General features: G+C 42.6%; 1 protein-coding gene across 1 annotated transcript in view; it reads right to left on the bottom strand.

The window, feature by feature from the left end:
• The window catches only part of lcp2a (lymphocyte cytosolic protein 2a), a 188,096-nt gene that overhangs the window by 138,233 nt on the left and 30,781 nt on the right, over positions 1–19,082 (bottom strand). Inside the window, exon 3 of the mRNA XM_059990762.1 lies at positions 18,991–19,037. Within this exon, the coding sequence (XP_059846745.1) occupies positions 18,991–19,037 (47 nt within the window). The remainder of the gene's footprint in view (positions 1–18,990; positions 19,038–19,082) is intronic.

The following is a 19,082-nucleotide window of genomic DNA, read 5'->3' as shown; positions in this document are numbered from 1 at the left end:
AGATCCTATCCTTTAGTACTCCTTCCAATAATTTACCTACAACTGACGTCAAACTTACCAGCCTATTATTTCCCGGATTACTTTTAGAGATTTTTTTAAACAACGGAACAACATGAGCTATCCTCCAAACCTCCAGCACCTCACCCGATTTTACCGACATTTAAAATATTTCTGCCAGGGCCCCTGCAATTTCAACACTAGTCTCCTTCAAGGTCCGAGGGAATACTTTGTCAGGTCCTGTGGATTTTTGGCATGAACTTTGAATTCTCCAACTTCTGGTAGTTCCTTCCCTCTGCCTTCTCTTCCAGCTGCCTATTACCTCTCTCATGATTCTGCCGCCTTCTACTACACAGTGTTTTCCCATTACATTCCTTCTTCACCTTTCCTGCCTATCCCCTCCCTGCTTCCCCTCCCCCACCCCTTGATCTTTCCCCTTACTGGTTTTTCACCTGGCACCTACCAGCCTTCTCCTGCCCACCCTCCCCTGACCTTCTTTATAGGGCCCCTGCCCCCTCCCTCTTCAGTCCTGACGAAGAGTTTCAGCCTGAAACGTTGACTGCTCGTTTTCACGGATGCTGCCTGACCTGCTGAGTTCATCCAGCATGTTGTGCGGGTTGCTTTATCTACTCTGATTTGCCTCAAGACAGCAAGCACCTCCTGCACTTCAATCTGTATAGGTTCCATGGCCTCACTACTTGTTTGCCTTATTTCCATTGACTCCATGCCAGTTTCTTTAGTAAATACAGATGCAAAAAACCCATTTAAGATCTCCCCCATTTCTTTTGGCTCCATACATAGCCGACCACTCTGATCTTCAAGAGGACCAATTTTATCCCTTACTATCCTTTTGTTCTTAATATACCTGTAGAAGCTCTTTGAATTATCCTTCACCTTGACTGCCAAAGCAACCTCGTGTCTTCTTTTAGCCCTCCTGATTTCTTTTTTAAGTATTTTCTTGCACTTTTTATACTCCTCAAGCATCTTATTTGATCTTGTTGCCTATACCTGTCATACATCTCTCTCTTCTTCTTTATCAGTTTTCCTATATCCCTCAAAAATCAATGTAAGGGTTTTTTTTCTTTTTCTTTGTTACTGTGTATGTTAATCAAAATGGTTTCTTTGTTTTGTTAAAAGTAGGAATGCTTCTTTGTTATGATAAGTGCTTTCTCTCACAGTTCGTTTGGGTTTAGAGTTGCTGATAATGAGAATTGTATTCATTTGTTAACCAATTGGAATTAATGTTATTCTTTCTTCTGAGTCTGTAAGCTATTGTTGGCGGGGATTTAGGGAGTCGGCACGAGGGAGTGAGAGAGACAGGATGCGATGTTGTAAACTGAGTGACAGAACGGACCCTAAACAGGGGTCCAAGGCCCAGATTTTCGGTGAGGAGAGGAGACGAAGACAGACGTGCTGGGGGTGCTTGGTTGACCACTTCAGGTGGTCCTGAGCTGTGAGTCGAGGAGTTCGGAGGGGATCGAATGGTGGCCAGAAGACTTCAGTAATTGAGCTCCAACAGTTGTGCATGAAGTAGTTTGGACTTTGATAAGTTTGGCGCCTTTTCTTTATTTTCTTTTCCTTCATATTTACTGTATCGTTATTAATCACTTAGTTCTAGTAAGATCTATAAAGTGGAATCATTTAATCACATATGGTGTACTGTCTGTTATTTTGCGAGGTGGGGACATCACACAGCATCCACACAAGCTGATTATCCAGTTTGGCGGGGCCGAAGGCTGCTCCCCCTAGAAAGAAGCAAGCTGAGCGAGCCTGAGGGCTACACCAAGGTTCCTTATTCTTATTCACTTTGCCTTTAATCCTAATTTGCTCCTCCAATTTTTGTTGACTATTGGGTGGTCTATAATACAACCCCATTAATGTGGTCATACCTTTCCTGTTTCTCAGCTCCACCCATATGACTGAACACTAAGCACTGCTGTAACATTTACCCCACTTGGAGTACCGTGTTCAGTTCTGGTCACCTCAGGATGATACTATTGAGGGGGTGCAGAGGAGATTTACAAGGATGGTGCCTGGATTGGGGAGCATGTCTTATGAGAACAGGTTGAGTGTACTTGGCCTTTTCTCCTTGGAGCGAAAGAGACTGAGACGTGACCTGATAGAGGTCTATAAGATGAAAAGAGGCATTGATAGTGTGTGTAGCCAGAGGCTTTTCCCAGGGCTGAAGTGGCTAACACAAGGGGGCATAGTTTTAAGGTGCTTGGAAGTAGGTACTGAGGGGATGTCAGTTTTTCACAGAGAGCGGTGGATATGTGGAATGCACTGCCAGTGGCAGTGGTAGAGGTGGATACGATAGGGTATTTTAAGCGACCCTTAGATAGGTACATGGAGCTTAGAAAAATAGAGGGCTATGTTCTAAGGAAATTCTAGGCAGCTTCTGGAGTAGGTTACTTGGTCAGAACAACTTTGTGGGCCGACAGTGCCTGTAATATGTTGTAGATTTTTATGTTCTATGGATTGAAATAAGCAGATTTCAGCCATCCCCTACACAGGGGTTGTTAACCTGGCAGAATCTACCCTTCCTATCAGACCTACTTGAACATCTTTCCACTTATGATATGCTGTTGTTATTCCCGACTAGTTTAACTCAAGAAGCACTAGCAAACTGCCCTCATAGGATATTGGTACTCCATCTTCTTGTAAAGGTCCTACTTGACCTGAAAGAGAGCCCAATGATTTGTCCCTTGCCACTACCCCTCCATGCCCTCTATTTAGTTATGCTTCAATATATGTTCACCAAAACTCTCATCCACAGTGAACAACACTAGCCAACTTATTTCAAAGCTATTATTTCCATCTAATTGGCTGAGACTTTAATTCCCCATTCTACATCCTCTCTGACCTTTTTTTCTCTAAATTTCTGCAAAATTCCAATGAGGCCTATTGTAAACCATGGAAAAGCACGTCATCTTCGATCTTTTTTCCTTGAGGTATAAAGGTAAACTAGCCAAGAATATAAATGAGGATAGTAAAAGTTTCTTTAGGTATGTGAAGAGAAAAAAATTAGTTAAGACCAAAGTTGGGACCTTGAAGGCAGAAACGGGTGAATTTATTATGGGGAACAAGGAAATGACAGACAAGTTGAACAGGTACTTTGGATCTGTTTCCACTAGGGAAGACACAGACAATCTCCCAGATGTAATAGTGGCCAGAGGACCTAGGGTAAAGGAGGAACTGAAGGAAATTCACGAGGCAGAAAATGGTGTTGGGTAGACTGATGGGACTGTAGGCTGATAAATCCCCAGGGCCTGATGGTCTGCATCCTAGGGTACTTAAGGAGGTAGCTCCAGAAATCGTGGATGCATTGGTAATCATTTTGCAATGTTCTATAGATTCAGGATCAGTTCCTGAGGATTGGAGGGTAGCTAATGTTATCCCACTTTTTAAGAAAGGAGGGAGAGAGAAAACAGGGAATTATAGACCAGTTAGCCTGACATCAGTGGTGGGGAAGATGCTGGAGTCAATTATAAAAGATGAAATAGCGGCACATTTGGATAGCAGTAACAGGATCAGTCCGAGTCAGCAATGGTTTGCGAAGGGGAAATCATGCTTGACTAATCTTCTGGAATTTTTTGAGGATGTAACTATGAAAATGGACAGGAGAGAGCCAGTGGATGTAGTGCACCCGGACTTTCAGAAAGCTTTTGATGAGGTCCCACATAGGAGATTAGTGGGCAAAATTAGAGCATGTGGTATTGGGGTAGGATACTGACATGGATAGAAAATTGGTTGGCAGACAGGAAACAAAGAGTAGGGATTAACGGGTCCTTTTCAGAATGGCAGGCAGTGACTAGTGGAGTACCGTAAGGCTTGGTGCTGGGACCGCAGCTATTTACAATATACATTAATGATTTAGATCAGGCATGGGCAAACTACGGCCCGCGGGCCATATGCGGCCTGTTAAGCTTTTTAATCCGGCCCGCAGAACTTGATGAAATTATATTAATAAACCTTGTTAACGTTTTTTCCCCGCAATTCTGGCGTTTTCCCAATAGATGACGCACTCTATATACATTGACCTTTGTTGAGGTGCAGCATATTACTCCACATTTGCGCTTTACTTTGTGACCTTGTGGCAACCCATTTCCTGGCACATCCAAACCGGCTCACAATTAGCCAGCGTTCCGGCTAAGGGAGATAACCTGCGGGGATTTGCGAGCACAGAGCTTTGGAGCCTCTGCGCCACGGGGGGCAGGTTGAGGGAGGCTTAAAAGTGAGGCTGGGGATTTCGAATAAAGTTTTTTCCTTCAACTGCAGTTACCGACTGCGTGTCGTAATTTTAGCGCTGCGTGTAGCACACCGCTACAACCTCTCACCCCTTCTGTAAAGATGAGTGGAGCTAAGAAAAGAAAAGTGGATAGAGAATGTCGGGTGTTTAATAAGGAGTGGACAACTAAATATCTTTTTACCGAACACTGATCAACTGCTGTATGCCTGATATGCCAAGAGACTGTGGCGGTTTTTAAAGAATATAATATCAGCCGTCACTTTGCCACAAAACATGCCAACTATGCTAGCGACCAGTCAACGAAAGAACGGGAAGCTAATGCTCAGAGGTTGGCAGCTAATTTACAGGCTCAACAAAATTTTTTTCACCGTCAAACTGCCATTCATGACTCAAGTACCAAGGCGAGTTTTATGCTGTCATTCAAATTACCAAAGGCCAGCAAGCCTCTGTCTGAAGGCAAGTTTTTAAAAGAATGTATGGTGGAGACAGCAGGTGTATTGTGTCCGGAGAGCAAAGACAAATTTGAAAAAATCAGTTTATCACGCAGGACAGTGACTCGCCGTGTGGAACTGATAGATGAAGATATAACCAGCGACTTAAATAAAAAGGCAGAGTCGTTCACGTTATATTCATTAGCACTGGATGAAAGCAACGATGTAAAAGACACTGCTCAGCTCCTCATTTTTATCCGAGGAATTAACAATACTTTTGAAATAACGGAGGAGTTTTTGACAATGGAGTCTCTGAAAGGAAAAACACGGGGACAGGACTTGTATGACCGGGTGTCTGCTGTCATCGAAAATATGAAGCTCCCTTGGAGTAAACTTATCAACGTCACCACAGATGGATCTCCTAACTTGACGGGGAAAAATGTCGGCCTGCTGAGGAGAATACAGAATAAAGTGAAAGATGAAAATCCTGACCAGGATGTTATTTTCCTTCACTGCATCATCCACCAGGAATCTCTATGTAAATCGGTATTACAGCTGAATCATGTTGTGAATCCTGTCGTAAAACTTGTCAACTTTATACGTGCAAGGGGACTTCAGCACCGTCAGTTCATCACGTTCCTGGAGGAAACTGATGCGGATCACCAGGACCTACTTTATCACTCCCGTGTCCGCTGGTTAAGTTTGGGCAAAGTGTTTCAACGAGTATGGGAGCTCAAAGAGGAGATCGGTGCATTTTTGGAGTTACTGAGGAAGGCTGCCGAATTTCCTGAGCTGAGCAACAAGAGCTGGCTTTGTGACTTTGTGTTTGCTGTGGATATATTTTCACACATGAATGAACTGAACGTGAAGCTACAGGGGAAGGATCAGTTTGTGCATGACATGTACACAAATGTGAAAGCCTTTAAATCCAAGCTGGCTTTTTTCTCCAGGCAAATTTCGAATAAGTTATTCACTCATTTTCCCACACTAGCCACGCGGGAAGAGGCCGGCGCAAATGTGAAAAAATACAGCAAGTCACTGGATGCGCTGCACAGAGAATTCTGCTGTCGCTTTTCTGATTTTGAAAAAATTGACAAGTCACTTCAGTTGGTGGCCTGTCCCCTGTCACAAGATCCTGAAACAGCACCAGAGGAGCTACAGCTGGAACTGATCGAACTTCAGTCTGACCCCGTCTTAAAAGAGAAGTTCAACTCTCTTAAACTGAATGACTTTTATGCTTCACTTGGTAAAGAGGTGTTTCCAAACCTCCGGAGGACGGCACAGAAGATGCTGGCGTTGTTCAGCTCGACCTATTTGTGTGAACAGGCGTTCAGCGTCATGAACATCAACAAAGCCAGCCACAGATCCAAGTTAACTGACCAACACCTCAGATCCATCCTGAGAATCGCCACAACAAAACTAAATCCAGACTTTGATGCGCTGGCTAAAAAGGGAGACCAACAACACTGTTCCCACTGAAATTAAAAATAAGTTTCTTCATTGTGTTATGTAAAAAATGCATTTGAAAATACTTTTCTCAATAAGCCTTACATGTTACATGTCATTTCTGTTAAGTGATGGACATGAGTAGTGCACAGGTGCACATACGTTCTCAAAATAAAAAATGCGCTCCAGATCAAATAACGCGCTCCGCATACTGGCGCGCTCTCACTGTTCTGTCATTGTGCGGGTCGTTGTTGAGTTTTGGCACAGGGGACAATTGAATAAGAAGGAGCAGGACAAGTAGACCTGCATCTCCTACCGATTTTGAAATAAAGACAGTCAGGAGGAGAGTGATGATGATAATATCTTGAAGGATAACAGAATTTTCAGTGCTTTAATATAATAACTGTTACTATTAAAAAAAGCTGTATTTTATTCATTTAATTTTCAGTGTTTTAGATGTCATTTCAATAAATAGCTAAATACCATGGGACTTCAAAGACAGATATTTTGTTGTAATGCATTTGTTCATTTTCAATTGAAATTAAAGCACATGTTTTCTACATATCCCATGATATTTTATTTTCTCTTATGAGGTGTATTACCAAAACACTCCATCCATCTGCTCCTGGTCCGGCCCCCCTGTCAAATTTTAGAACCCTTTGTGGCCCTCAAGTCAAAAAGTTTGCCCACCCCTGATTTAGATGAAGGGATTAAAAGTAACATTAGCAAATTTGCAGGTGACACAAAGCTGGGAGGCAGTGTGAAATATAAGGAGGATGTTAGGAGAATGCAGGGTGACTTGGACAGGTTGGGTGAGTGGGCAGATGCATGGCAAATGCAATTTAATGTGGATAAATGTGAGGTTATCCATTTTGGTGGCAAGAACAGGCAGGCAGATTACTATCTGAATGGTGTCAAGTTAGGAAAAGGGGAAGTACAATGAGATCCAGATGTCCTTGTTCATCAGTCACTGAAAGTAAGCATGTAAGGTACATGTAAAAAAATCTGGATGAACTCAAGCAGGTCTAGCAGCATCTGTTGAAATGAGCAGTCAACGTCACGGGCTGAGACCCTTTGCCAGTCCTGACAGGATTATGTTGGCCTTCATAACAAGGGGAGTTGAGTATAGAAGCAAAGAGGTCCTTCTGCAGCTGTACAGGACCCTGGTGAGACCACACCTGGAGATTTATGTTCAGTTTTGGTTTCCAAATTTGAGGAAGGACATTCTTGCTATTGAGGGAGTGCAATGTAGGTTCACAAGGTTAATTCCCGGAATGGTGGGATTGTCATATGTTCAAAGATTGGATCGACTAGGCTTGTATGCACTGTAATTTAGAAGGATGAGAGGGGATCTGATTGAAATATATAAGATTATTAAGGGATTGGACATGCTAGAGGCAGGAAACATGTTCCCGATGTTGGGGGAGTCCAGAACCAGAGGCCACAGTTTAAGAATAAGGGGTAGGCCATTTAGAACAGAATTGAGGAAAAACCTTTTCACCCAGAAGGTTGTAGATCTATGGAATGCTCTGCCTCAGAAGGCAGTGAGGCCAATTCTCTGGTTGCTTTCAAGAAAGAGTTAGATAGAGCTCTTATAGATAGTGGAGTCAAGGGATATGGGGAGAAGGCAGGAACGGGGTACTGATAGTGGATGATCAGCCATGATCACATTGAATGGCAGTGCTGGCTCAAAGGGCCGAATGGCCTACTCCTGCACCTATTGTCTATTGTCAGCTTTTATTTTTGGAACTCAATATTGTGTTCTGTAGTTTCAGTTGAGTTTGTTTTATTTTATATCAGAACTGGCTTGTTTTTTTTTGTAGATCATCTATGAGTAATGCTTCCACTGTTTTTACATACTTCCTTAGATAAGTGACCAAAACTGTATTGCACAGCGGTCACACCAATGCTCAGTATAGCTCAATCATACCTTTCATACTTCTGTATTCAATTTGCCTGGCAGTAAATCAAAACATGGTTGGCCTTCCTATTTACTTGTTGTACATGCAATTTGAGAAGCATGCACTTGGAAAGTATGGAAGTTGTGGTAGGGAAGTTTTTGGGGGACAAATTTCTGGGAGACAGGATTAATCTGCACATAGATAGGCAGTTCAGATTTGCTGGTGACTGACCATGCTTAACTAATCAGTTTGGCTTTTGTTAAGCAACTGTGTCCAGTTGAACTAGTCAATGTGGAGTTTAGTAAGGGATTTGACATAATGGAATCTACTTCCAACAAATCTCCTGGTTATGAATTCCAGATTCCAACCACACATCAAACGTAATTAAATCTGTATCATGTGATCCAAGATGGCGGTGCGATGCAGCTTGCAGCGGCCACTCCGGAACTGATTATCTGTTATTTGTGAAGCGGGGTGCCGTGAGCAATCATAATCGATTGAAAACAGACGTGGAAGCATGGAGGAACATTGGGAAATCTCCAGGAAGACATTCTTCGTTGCTGCTGCTGCTGTGAGGTCCGGGACTCTGCTGGGAAGAACAGGCCCCCAGTCCTCAGGGTCATGTTGCCAATGTCCGTTGGCAGAGCTATCTTAATACGCTCGGCAGAGGATGGTGCCAGAGGGGATGGTCGTCGGCTCGGAGGTACGAAGGACTCAGGGCGCTTTTGGTGTGTGCTGCGTCTGCCAGGCTGGTTTCAACGAAGAGTCGGGTGGCGCCGTGGAAGTCCATAGCAGGGGTATTCCCTTCCGCCGCCGGCGTGGGATGGCGAGTCTGTCGGGACCCTGGGGACTTGTGAAAACTGTGGTGATTTCTTTTGAACTTACAGTCCTTTAACATCTTAGACTATTTTTACTGTGCCCATAGACTGCTTTTTTTTTTTATCAATTATGCTATTGTTTGCACTGTTGTGACTATGTGGTTTTGTGCAGGTCTTGTAGCTTTACTTTCTGGTCTTGTTTTTGTCTGGTGGATTTGGAGCTCCTTTCCGGGGAATGCGCTAGACAGTAGCGCGATATTAATATGCAGCAGCCTCTCCGGACTCTGGATTGGGGATTGCAAAACATTATGTGGATTTTCTGGTGTAGTCTGTTTTGTCATGTGCTTTTGTGATATCATTCTGGGGGAACGTTGTCTCATTTTTCAACTGCATTATATTTGTGGTTTCTAAATGACAGTAACCTGAATCTGAATCTGAATTCTCTTCCCCTCTGTGTTATGCCTTTACTTTTTGTCTTTGAATACATATAATTTTGTCTAGAATACATATAATTTTTTTATGCTCCTGTGAAACTTCTCCTCAGACTTTTCTTATGAGAAGAAATCAATCTCAGCTTCTCTGATCCATCCCTGTAATGGTAATCCTTCATTCCAGTGAAATCAATCTCAGCTTCTCTGATCCTTCCCTGTAATGGTAATCCTTCATTCCAGTGAAATCAATCTCAGCTTCTCTGATCCTTCCCTGTAATGGTAATCCTTCATTCCAGTGAAATCAATTTCACTTTTTTGATCCTTCCCTGTAATGGTAATCCTTCGTTCCAATGAAATCAATCTCAGCTTCTCTGATCCTTCCCTGTAATGGTAATCCTTCATTTCAATGAAATCAATCTCAGCTTCTCTGATCCACCCCTGTAATGGTAATCCTTCATTCCAGTGAAATCAATCTCAGCTTCTCTGATCCTTCCCTGTAATAGTAATCCTTCGTTCCAGTGAAATCAATCTCAGCTTCTTTGATCCACCCCTGTAATGGTAATCCTTCATTCCAGTGAAATCAATCTCAGCTTCTCTGATCCTTCCCTGTAATGGTAATCCTTCATTCCAGTGAAATAAATCTCAGCTTCTCTGATCCTTCCCTGTAATAGTAATCCTTCATTCCAGTGAAATCAATCTCAGCTTCTCTGATCCTTCCCTGTAATGGTAATCCTTCGTTCCAGTGAAATCAATCTCAGCTTCTCTGATCCTTCCCTGTAATGGTAATCCTTCGTTCCAGTGAAATCAATCTCAGCTTCTCTGATCCTTCCCTGTAATGGTAATCCTTCGTTCCAGTGAAATCAACCTCAGCTTGTCTGATCCTTCCCTGTAATGGTAATCCTTCATTCCAGTGAAACCAATCTCAGCTTCTCTGATCCTTCCCTGTAATGGTAATCCTTCATTCCAGTGAAATCAATCTCAGCTTCTCTGATCCACCCCTGTAATGGTAATCCTTCATTCCAGTGAAATCAATCTCAGCTTCTCTGATCCTTCCCTGTAATGGTAATCCATTCCAGTGAAATCAATCTCAGCTTCTCTGATCCACCCCTGTAATGGTAATCCTTCATTCCAGTGAAACCAATCTCAGCTTCTCTGATCCTTCCCTGTAATGGTAATCCTTCATTCCAGTGAAATCAATCTCAGCTTCTCTGATCCACCCCTGTAATGGTAATCCTTCATTCCAGTGAAATCAATCTCAGCTTCTCTGATCCACCCCTGTAATGGTAATCCTTCGTTCCAGTGAAATCAATCTCAGCTTCTCTGATCCACCCCTGTAATGGTAATCCTTCATTCCAGTGAAATCAATCTCAGCTTCTCTGATGCACCCCTGTAATGGTAATCCTTCATTCCAGTGAAATCAATCTCAGCTTCTCTGATCCTTCCCTGTAATGGTAATCCTTCGTTCCAGTGAAATCAACCTCAGCTTCTCTGATCCTTCCCTGTAATGGTAATCCTTCATTCCAGTGAAATCAACCTCAGCTTCTCTGATCCTTCCCTGTAATGGTAATCCTTCGTTCCAGTGAAATCAACCTCAGCTTGTCTGATCCTTCCCTGTAATGGTAATCCTTCATTCCAGTGAAACCAATCTCAGCTTCTCTGATCCTTCCCTGTAATGGTAATCCTTCATTCCAGTGAAATCAATCTCAGCTTCTCTGATCCACCCCTGTAATGGTAATCCTTCGTTCCAGTGAAATCAATCTCAGCTTCTCTGATCCACCCCTGTAATGGTAATCCTTCATTCCAGTGAAATCAATCTCAGCTTCTCTGATCCTTCCCTGTAATGGTAATCCTTTGTTCCAGTGAAATCAACCTCAGCTTGTCTGATCCTTCCCTGTAATGGTAATCCTTCGTTCCAGTGAAATCAATCTCAGCTTCTCTGATCCTTCCCTGTAATGGTAATCCTTCGTTCCAGTGAAATCAGTCTCAGCTTCTCTGATCCACCCCTGTAATGGTAATCCTTCATTCCAGTGAAATCAATCTCAGCTTTTCTGATCCACCCCTGTAATGGTAATCCTTCAATTCAATGAAATCAATCTCAGCTTCTCTGATCCACCCCTGTAATGGTAATCCTTCATTCCAGTGAAATCAATCTCAGCTTCTCTGATCCTTCCCTGTAATGGTAATCCTTCATTCCAGTGAAATCAATCTCAGCTTCTCTGATCCACCCCTGTAATGGTAATCCTTCATTCCAGTGAAACCAATCTCAGCTTCTCTGATCCTTCCCGGTAATGGTAATCCTTCATTCCAGTGAAATCAATCTCAGCTTCTCTGATGCACCCCTGTAATGGTAATCCTTCATTCCAGTGAAATCAATCTCAGCTTCTCTGATCCATCCCTGTAATGGTAATCCTTCGTTCCAGTGAAATCAACCTCAGCTTGTCTGATCCTTCCCTGTAATGGTAATCCTTCATTCCAGTGAAATCAATCTCAGCTTCTCTGATCCTTCCCTGTAATGGTAATCCTTCGTTCCAGTGAAATCAATCTCAGCTTCTCTGATCCACCCCTGTAATGGTAATCCTTCGTTCCAGTGAAATCAATCTCAGCTTCTCTGATCCACCCCTGTAATGGTAATCCTTCATTCCAGTGAAATCAATCTCAGCTTCTCTGATCCACCCCTGTAATGGTAATCCTTCATTCCAGTGAAATCAATCTCAGCTTCTCTGATCCATCCCTGTAATGGTAATCCTTCATTCCAGTGAAATCAATCTCAGCTTGTCTGATCCTTCCCTGTAATGGTAATCCTTCCTTCCAGTGAAATCAATCTCAGCTTCTCTGATCCTTCCCTGTAATAGTAATCCTTCGTTCCAGTGAAATCAATCTCAGCTTCTCTGATGCACCCCTGTAATGGTAATCCTTCATTCCAGTGAAATCAACCTCAGCTTGTCTGATCCTTCCCTGTAATGGTAATCCTTCATTCCAGTGAAATCAATCTCAGCTTCTCTGATGCACCCCTGTAATGGTAATCCTTCATTCCAGTGAAACCAATCTCAGCTTCTCTGATCCTTCCCTGTAATGGTAATCCTTCGTTCCAGTGAAATCAATCTCAGCTTCTCTGATCCTTCCCTGTAATGGTAATCCTTCATTCCAGTGAAATCAATCTCAGCTTCTCTGATCCTTCCCTGTAATGGTAATCCTTCATTCCAGTGAAATCAACCTCAGCTTGTCTGATCCTTCCCTGTAATGGTAATCCTTCATTCCAGTGAAATCAACCTCAGCTTCTCTGATCCTTCCCTGTCATAGTAATCCTTCGTTCCAGTGAAATCAATCTCAGCTTCTCTGATGCACCCCTGTAATGGTAATCCTTCATTCTAGTGAATGAATTGATTCCACATTGATCTGCCCTAGCAGCGTTTTCAAAAATGCCCACATTGGAAAGTGTTTCTGAAAGCTCCGGTTTTGGGGGACGAAAACACCATTTTAGTGTGGACAGAGGGTAAAAACGAAGAGAAAAAGCTTCGGTTACGGATTAATCCGGTGTAGTGTGGATGTAGCCTGAGCCCAGTCTCAACCTGAAACGTCGACTGTAGGCACAACCTGACCTGCTGAGTTCCTCCAGCACTTTGTGTGTGTTGCTAGGATTTCCACTATCTGCAGATTTTCTCTTGATTGTTAATGATCCTTTAGTCTTTATCATGAGTGTCTGTATCTAACTTGTGAAAAGTTGAGGATCATGTGATACTATTGTTTAAATTTGTTAGCCAGGAAAAGACATATTAATGTCTAATCTGTTTCCTGTTAACCAGTCAATGTTCTGCCCAGTCCAATATGTTATCTCCTACACCATCATTTTATTTTCTATAATATTCTTCGATGTAGCACCTTATCAAATGTCATCTAGAAGACTAAGTATAGCACATCCACAAGATGTCCATTATACAGCACACCTGCTACTGCTTCAAAACAAACTGGTCACACATGATTTCCTTGTAAATAAACATGTTGACTTCCTGATTACTAAGTACCCACCAACGTGAGATTAGTTATATCTTCTTTTATTTTTCTGATGTTAAAATGACTGACCACCTAGACCCTCCTAAAAAGGAAGTTATATTTGTTACTTTCCAATTGAATGGAACTTTCACCAAATTCAGGAAATTCTGGAAACTAAAACCAAGGCAAAATTAAAGTGACTTTTCTAGCCACATCTTCTCTGAAAGTGCTAGGATGAAGTCCATCAAGCCAGATATTCTTTACAAATACCAACCAAAAGTCCAGCAGTTGATTCAACATATTACATAACTGCTAATTTTAGAATCTTCAGGTAAAATTCCATTTAGTGCATTTGTTACATTTGCTTCTGGCATGGAAGGAGGACATTTGTCCTTCCCATTTATTCTGCCCCTCAGAGACATCCCCTCAAACCCATTTTACCATTTATCTTCTCACATATCTATTAACTCCCCTGAAACTTCCTCCAACCACCAACACCAAACCAAATAAAACTTTACTTCAACAGCTGCTCTAAAGCTGCTGATCTGTTAAAAAGACTATCATTGTAAAACTAACCATCCTGACAAGTGTTCGTAAAGTTATCATTCATGCTCAATCCACTTAACAATACTGTGTTCTGCTCTCTCAGACATTTCGAATACATAATTATGCCTAAATAATCAAAATGATAGATGGAGTAGAAACGTAGAAACATGGAAAACCTACAGCACAATACAGGCCCTTCGGCCCACAAAGTTGTGCCAAACATGTCCCTACCTTAGAAATTACTAGGCTTATCTATAGCCCTCTATTTTTCTATGCTCCATGTACCTATCCAAAAGTCTCTTAAAAGACCCTATTGTATCCACCTCCACCATCATTGCCGGCAGCCCATTCCACACACTCACCACTGTCAGAGTAAAATACTTACCCCTGACATCTCCTCTGTACCTACTCCCCAGCACCTTAAACCTGTGTCCTCTTGTGGCAACCATTTCAGTCCTGGGAAAAAGCCTCTGACTATCCACATGATCAATGCCTCTCATCATATTGTACACTTCTATCAGGTCATCCCTCATTCTCCGTTGCTCCAAGGAGAAAAGGCCGAGTTCGCTCAACCTATTCTCATAAAACATGCTCCCCAATCAAGGCAACATCCTTGTAAATCTCCTCTGCACCCTTTTTATGACTTCCACATCCTTCCTGTAGTGAGGCGACCAGAACTGAGCAGAGTACTCCAAGTCACATCTGACCAGGGCCCTCTATAGCTGCAACATTACCTCTCGGCTCCTAAATTCAATTCCACGATTGATGAAAGCCAATACACTATATGCCTTCTTAACCACAGAGTCAAACTGCACAGCTGCTTTGAACGTCCTATGGACTTGGACCCAAAGATCCCTCTGATCCTCCACACTGTCAAGAGTCTTACCATTAATACTATATTCTGTCATCATATTTTACCTACCAAAATGAACCATGTCATACTTATCTGGTTTATCTGCCACTTTTTAGACCATTTTTGCATCCCATGAATGTCCCGCTGTAACTTCTAACAGCCCTACATGCTATCCACAACACCTCTAACCTTTGTGTCGTTAGCAAACTTACTAACCCATCCCTCCACTTCCTCATCCAGGTCATTTATAAAAATCACAAAGAGTAAGGGTCCCAGAACAAATCCCTGAGGCAATTCACTGGTGATCGACTTCCATGCAGAATATGACCCGTTCCATACACACTTTTCCACTGTCACACTTGACAGGTCCTATTCTTTCACATCTTATCCTCTTGCTCTTCACATACTGTAGAATGCCTTGGGGTTTTCCTTAATCCTGCCCGCCAAGGCCTTCTCATGACCCCTTCTGGCTCTCCTAATTTCCTTCTTAAGCTTCTTCCTATTAGCTTTATAACCTCTAACATTACCTAGCTCTCTGAACCTTTTGTAAGCTTTTTTTTTCTTCTTGACTAGATTTATTTTGGATAGGTATATGGACAGGAAAGGAATGGAGGGTTATGGGCTGAGTGTGGGCCAGTGGGACTAGGTGAGTGTAAGCGTCGGCACGGACTAGAAGGGCCGAGATGGCCTGTTTCTGTGATGTATTTGTTATATGGTTATATTACAGCCTTTGTACACGATGGTTCCTGCACCTTACCATAACTTCCCTGTCTCATTGGAACATACCCATGCAGAACTCCACCCAAATATCTCCTGAACATTTGCCACATTTCTTCCGTACTTTTCCCTGAGAACATTTGTTTCCAATTTAATCTTCCAATTTTCTGTCTGACAGCCTCATAATTCGCCTTACTCTAATTAAACATTTTTCTAACTTGTCTGTTCCTATCTCTCTCCAATGCTATTGTAAAGGAGATAGAATTATGATCACTTTCTCCAGAATTCTCTCCCACTGAGAGATCTGACACCTGACCAGGTTCATTTCCCAATACCAGAACAAGTACAGCCTCTCCATCTTATCATCTTATATTGTGTCAAGAAACTTTCCTGAACACACCTAACAAACTCCACCCCATCTAAACCCCTCGCTCTAGGGAGATGCCAATCGATATTTGGAAAGTTAAGATCTCCATCACGACAACACTGTTATTATTATACATTTCCAGAATCTGTTTCCCTATCTGCTCCTTGATATCCCTGTTACTATTGAGCAGCCTATAAAAAACACCCAATAAAGTTTTTGACCCCTTCCTGGTCCTAACTTCCACCAACAGAGACTCCGTAGACAATCCCTCCATGGCATCCACTTTTTCTGCAGCCGTGACACTCTGATCAACAGTGCCACACCCCCATCTCTTTTGCTTGCCTCCCTCCCTGTCCTTTATGAAACATCTAAAACCCGGCACTTGAAGTAACCAGTCCTGTCTCTGAGCCATCCAAGTCTCTGTAATGGCCACCACATCATAGCTCCAAGTACTGATCCACGCTCTAAGCTCATCCGCTTTGTTCACAACACTCCTTGCATTAAAATAGACACATCTCAAACCTTTGGTCTAAGCGCATCCCTTCTCTATCACCTGCCTATCCTCCCTCTCGTACCGTCTGTGAGTTTTCTCTATTTGTGAGCCAACCTCCTCCCCCATTCTCTTCAGTTTGATTCCCAACTGCTAACAATTCTTGTTTAAACACTTCCCAGTAGCCTTAGCAAACCTTCCCCCCAGGATATTGGCCCCCTGGCATTCAAGTGCAACCCATCCTTTTTGTATAGATCACACCTGCCCCAAAAGAGGTCCCAATGATCTAGAAATCTGAATGCCTGCCCCCTGCTCCAATCCCTCACCCATGCATTTATCCTCCACCTCTTTCTACTCCTGTTGTGTGGCACAGGCAGTAAACCCAAGATTACTATCCTTGCGGTCCTGCTTCTCAACTTCCTTCCTAACTCCCTGTAGTCTTTTCTCAGGACCTCTTCTCTTTTCCTACCTATGTCATTGGTACCAATATGTACCATGACCTCTGGCTGTTCTCCCTCCCACTGCAGGATATTTTGGACGCGATCTGAAACATTCCAGAACCTGGCACCTGGGAGGCAAACTACCATCTGAGTTTCTTTCCTGCATCCACAGAACCACCTGTCTGACCCCTAACTATAGGGTCCCCTATCACTACTGCCCTTCTCTTCCTTTCCCTACCCTTCTGAGCCACAGGGCCAGACTCTGTGCCAGAGGCACATGCACTGTTGCTTCCCCCAGGTAGGCTGTACCCCCCAACAGTACTCAAACAGGAGTACTTATTGTCAAGGGGCACCGCCACTGGGGTACTCTCCAGTACCTGACTCTTCTCCTTCCCCCTCCTAAGGTGACCCACTTGTCTGTCTCCCGTTGGGCTATGGATGGTGTCTCTTTGGATTTTAGAAAACCCTTTGACAAGGTGCCAGTCCGGAAGGGTTAGGTAAGTATTTTCAAAACTGGCTTGGAGATGGGAAGCAGAGAGTGCTGGTTGTTTCTCAGAACGGAGACCAGTGATCAGTGATGTGCTGCGAGGGTTAGTGTTGGAAACCTTCTTACTCGTTATTTATGTACAGTATATAAAAGATTTGGATGCAAAAGGACATGGCTTGATCAGTAAGTTGACGGGAAATTAGGAAGTGTTGTTGATAGTGAAGGAAGTTATTGTAGATTACAAGGGGATCTTGATCAGTTAAGGAAGTGCGCTGAGGAGTGGCAAATGGACTTCAAGTGTTTAAAATGATGAGAGGCATTGATAAGTTGGATTGTAACACTTTTAGCCTGGGGAAGGGAGACAAAAACTAGGGGGCATCGATTTAGGTTGAGAGGGGAAAGATTTGAAAGGGACCTGTGAGACAACATTTTCACATTGAAGATGAGCTAGAACAAGCTCCCAGAAGAAATGTTCTAAACAGGTACAATAATGTCATTTAAAAAATCTGGAAAATTTGGAAAGATGCATACATGCCCAGGGTTGGAGGGATATGGGTTGAATGCAAGAAATTTGAACTAGCTGGGTTGACACTGTTGTTAGCATGGACCAATGACTGAAATTCATATGCTATATTTCTCTATAACTCTATGCCTCTACAATAATGTAACTCCTCTTTTGGACCTTTTGGAAGGCAGAGGGAGGTAGTAGATGGAGTATAACATTAGCCAGGAGATTCTGAAGATGCTGAAAATCAGAGTAACACATACAAAATGATGGAGAAATTCAGCAGGTCAGACAGCATCTTTGAAGAAAAGTAGGGAGTCATTGTTTTCCACTGGTCAGTAATCTCCAGGCAGAATAAAGGGTCTTGGTATGAGACCTAGGCAGCCAGAATGGAAATACGTAATATAAAGAAGCATAATTTTAAGGAGGTTGGAGAGAAGTATAATGGAGATGATAGAGATTGTTTTTTTATGGTAGGTGCATGGAACGCACTGCCAGAGCTGATGGTAGAGACAGATACATTACGAACATGTAAGAGACTCTGAGAAAGAAAAAATGGAGAGCTATTTAGGAGTGAAAGGTTTGATTAATCTTAGAGTAAAAGGTTAGTACAACATTGTAGGCCAAAGGGCCTGTGCTTCCATGTTCCATTAAACTGCAGAGAGTTGTGGTCACAGCTCAGCACCTCATGGAAACCAGCCTCCCCTCCATGGTCTCTCCATACTTCTTGCTGTCTCAGCAAAGCAGCCGATGTAATCAAAGACCCCACCTTTCCCAAATATTTTCACTTCTCCCCTTCCACAACATGTATAAGATAAGCCTGAGAGCACATTCCACTAGGCTAAAGACTTTGTAAGTACACTTTTTATAAGACTACAAAGGTTTCTAAGTGTGATAATATTGATCTCACAATCTACCTCGTTATGATCTTGCATCTTAATGTTTACCTGCACTATACCTTGCAGATGTTACATTTTATTCTGCACTCTTTTATTGCTTTACCTTGTTGTACCTCAATGCACTGTATGAACAGTATGCAAGATCAGCTTTTTACCGTAGAGTACCTTAGTGCATGTTACAATAATATTCCAATTCCAATGTGTTTGTACTAAATAGGATTGTTTACAAATAAATCTATTTGAGAATGAACAGTTGGCTAAGGTAAGGCTTGTTGCTTCACATAAGTTGAAGAATGCAATTCATATGGTAACACTCAAATTTCAATGCTATGGACTGCAATATAGGGTACCACCTAGTCTGCATGAATTACTCCCTTTTTCAAGCTGTACTTTGCATGCATAAATATCCTTAGAACTACTTACGGCACACGTAGTGTGGGGAATCTTTGAATGTCATTTTCTGACATGTTCTGTAAAGTGAAAGAAAAGATCAGTTTACTAGAGATGTATAGTTT

This window comes from Hypanus sabinus, chromosome 15, assembly GCF_030144855.1.
Source record: "Hypanus sabinus isolate sHypSab1 chromosome 15, sHypSab1.hap1, whole genome shotgun sequence".
In the NCBI taxonomy this organism is placed as follows: Eukaryota; Metazoa; Chordata; class Chondrichthyes; order Myliobatiformes; family Dasyatidae; genus Hypanus; species Hypanus sabinus.
Note: the sequence above shows the minus strand (reverse complement) of the source record. Positions and strands in the feature narration are given on the sequence as shown.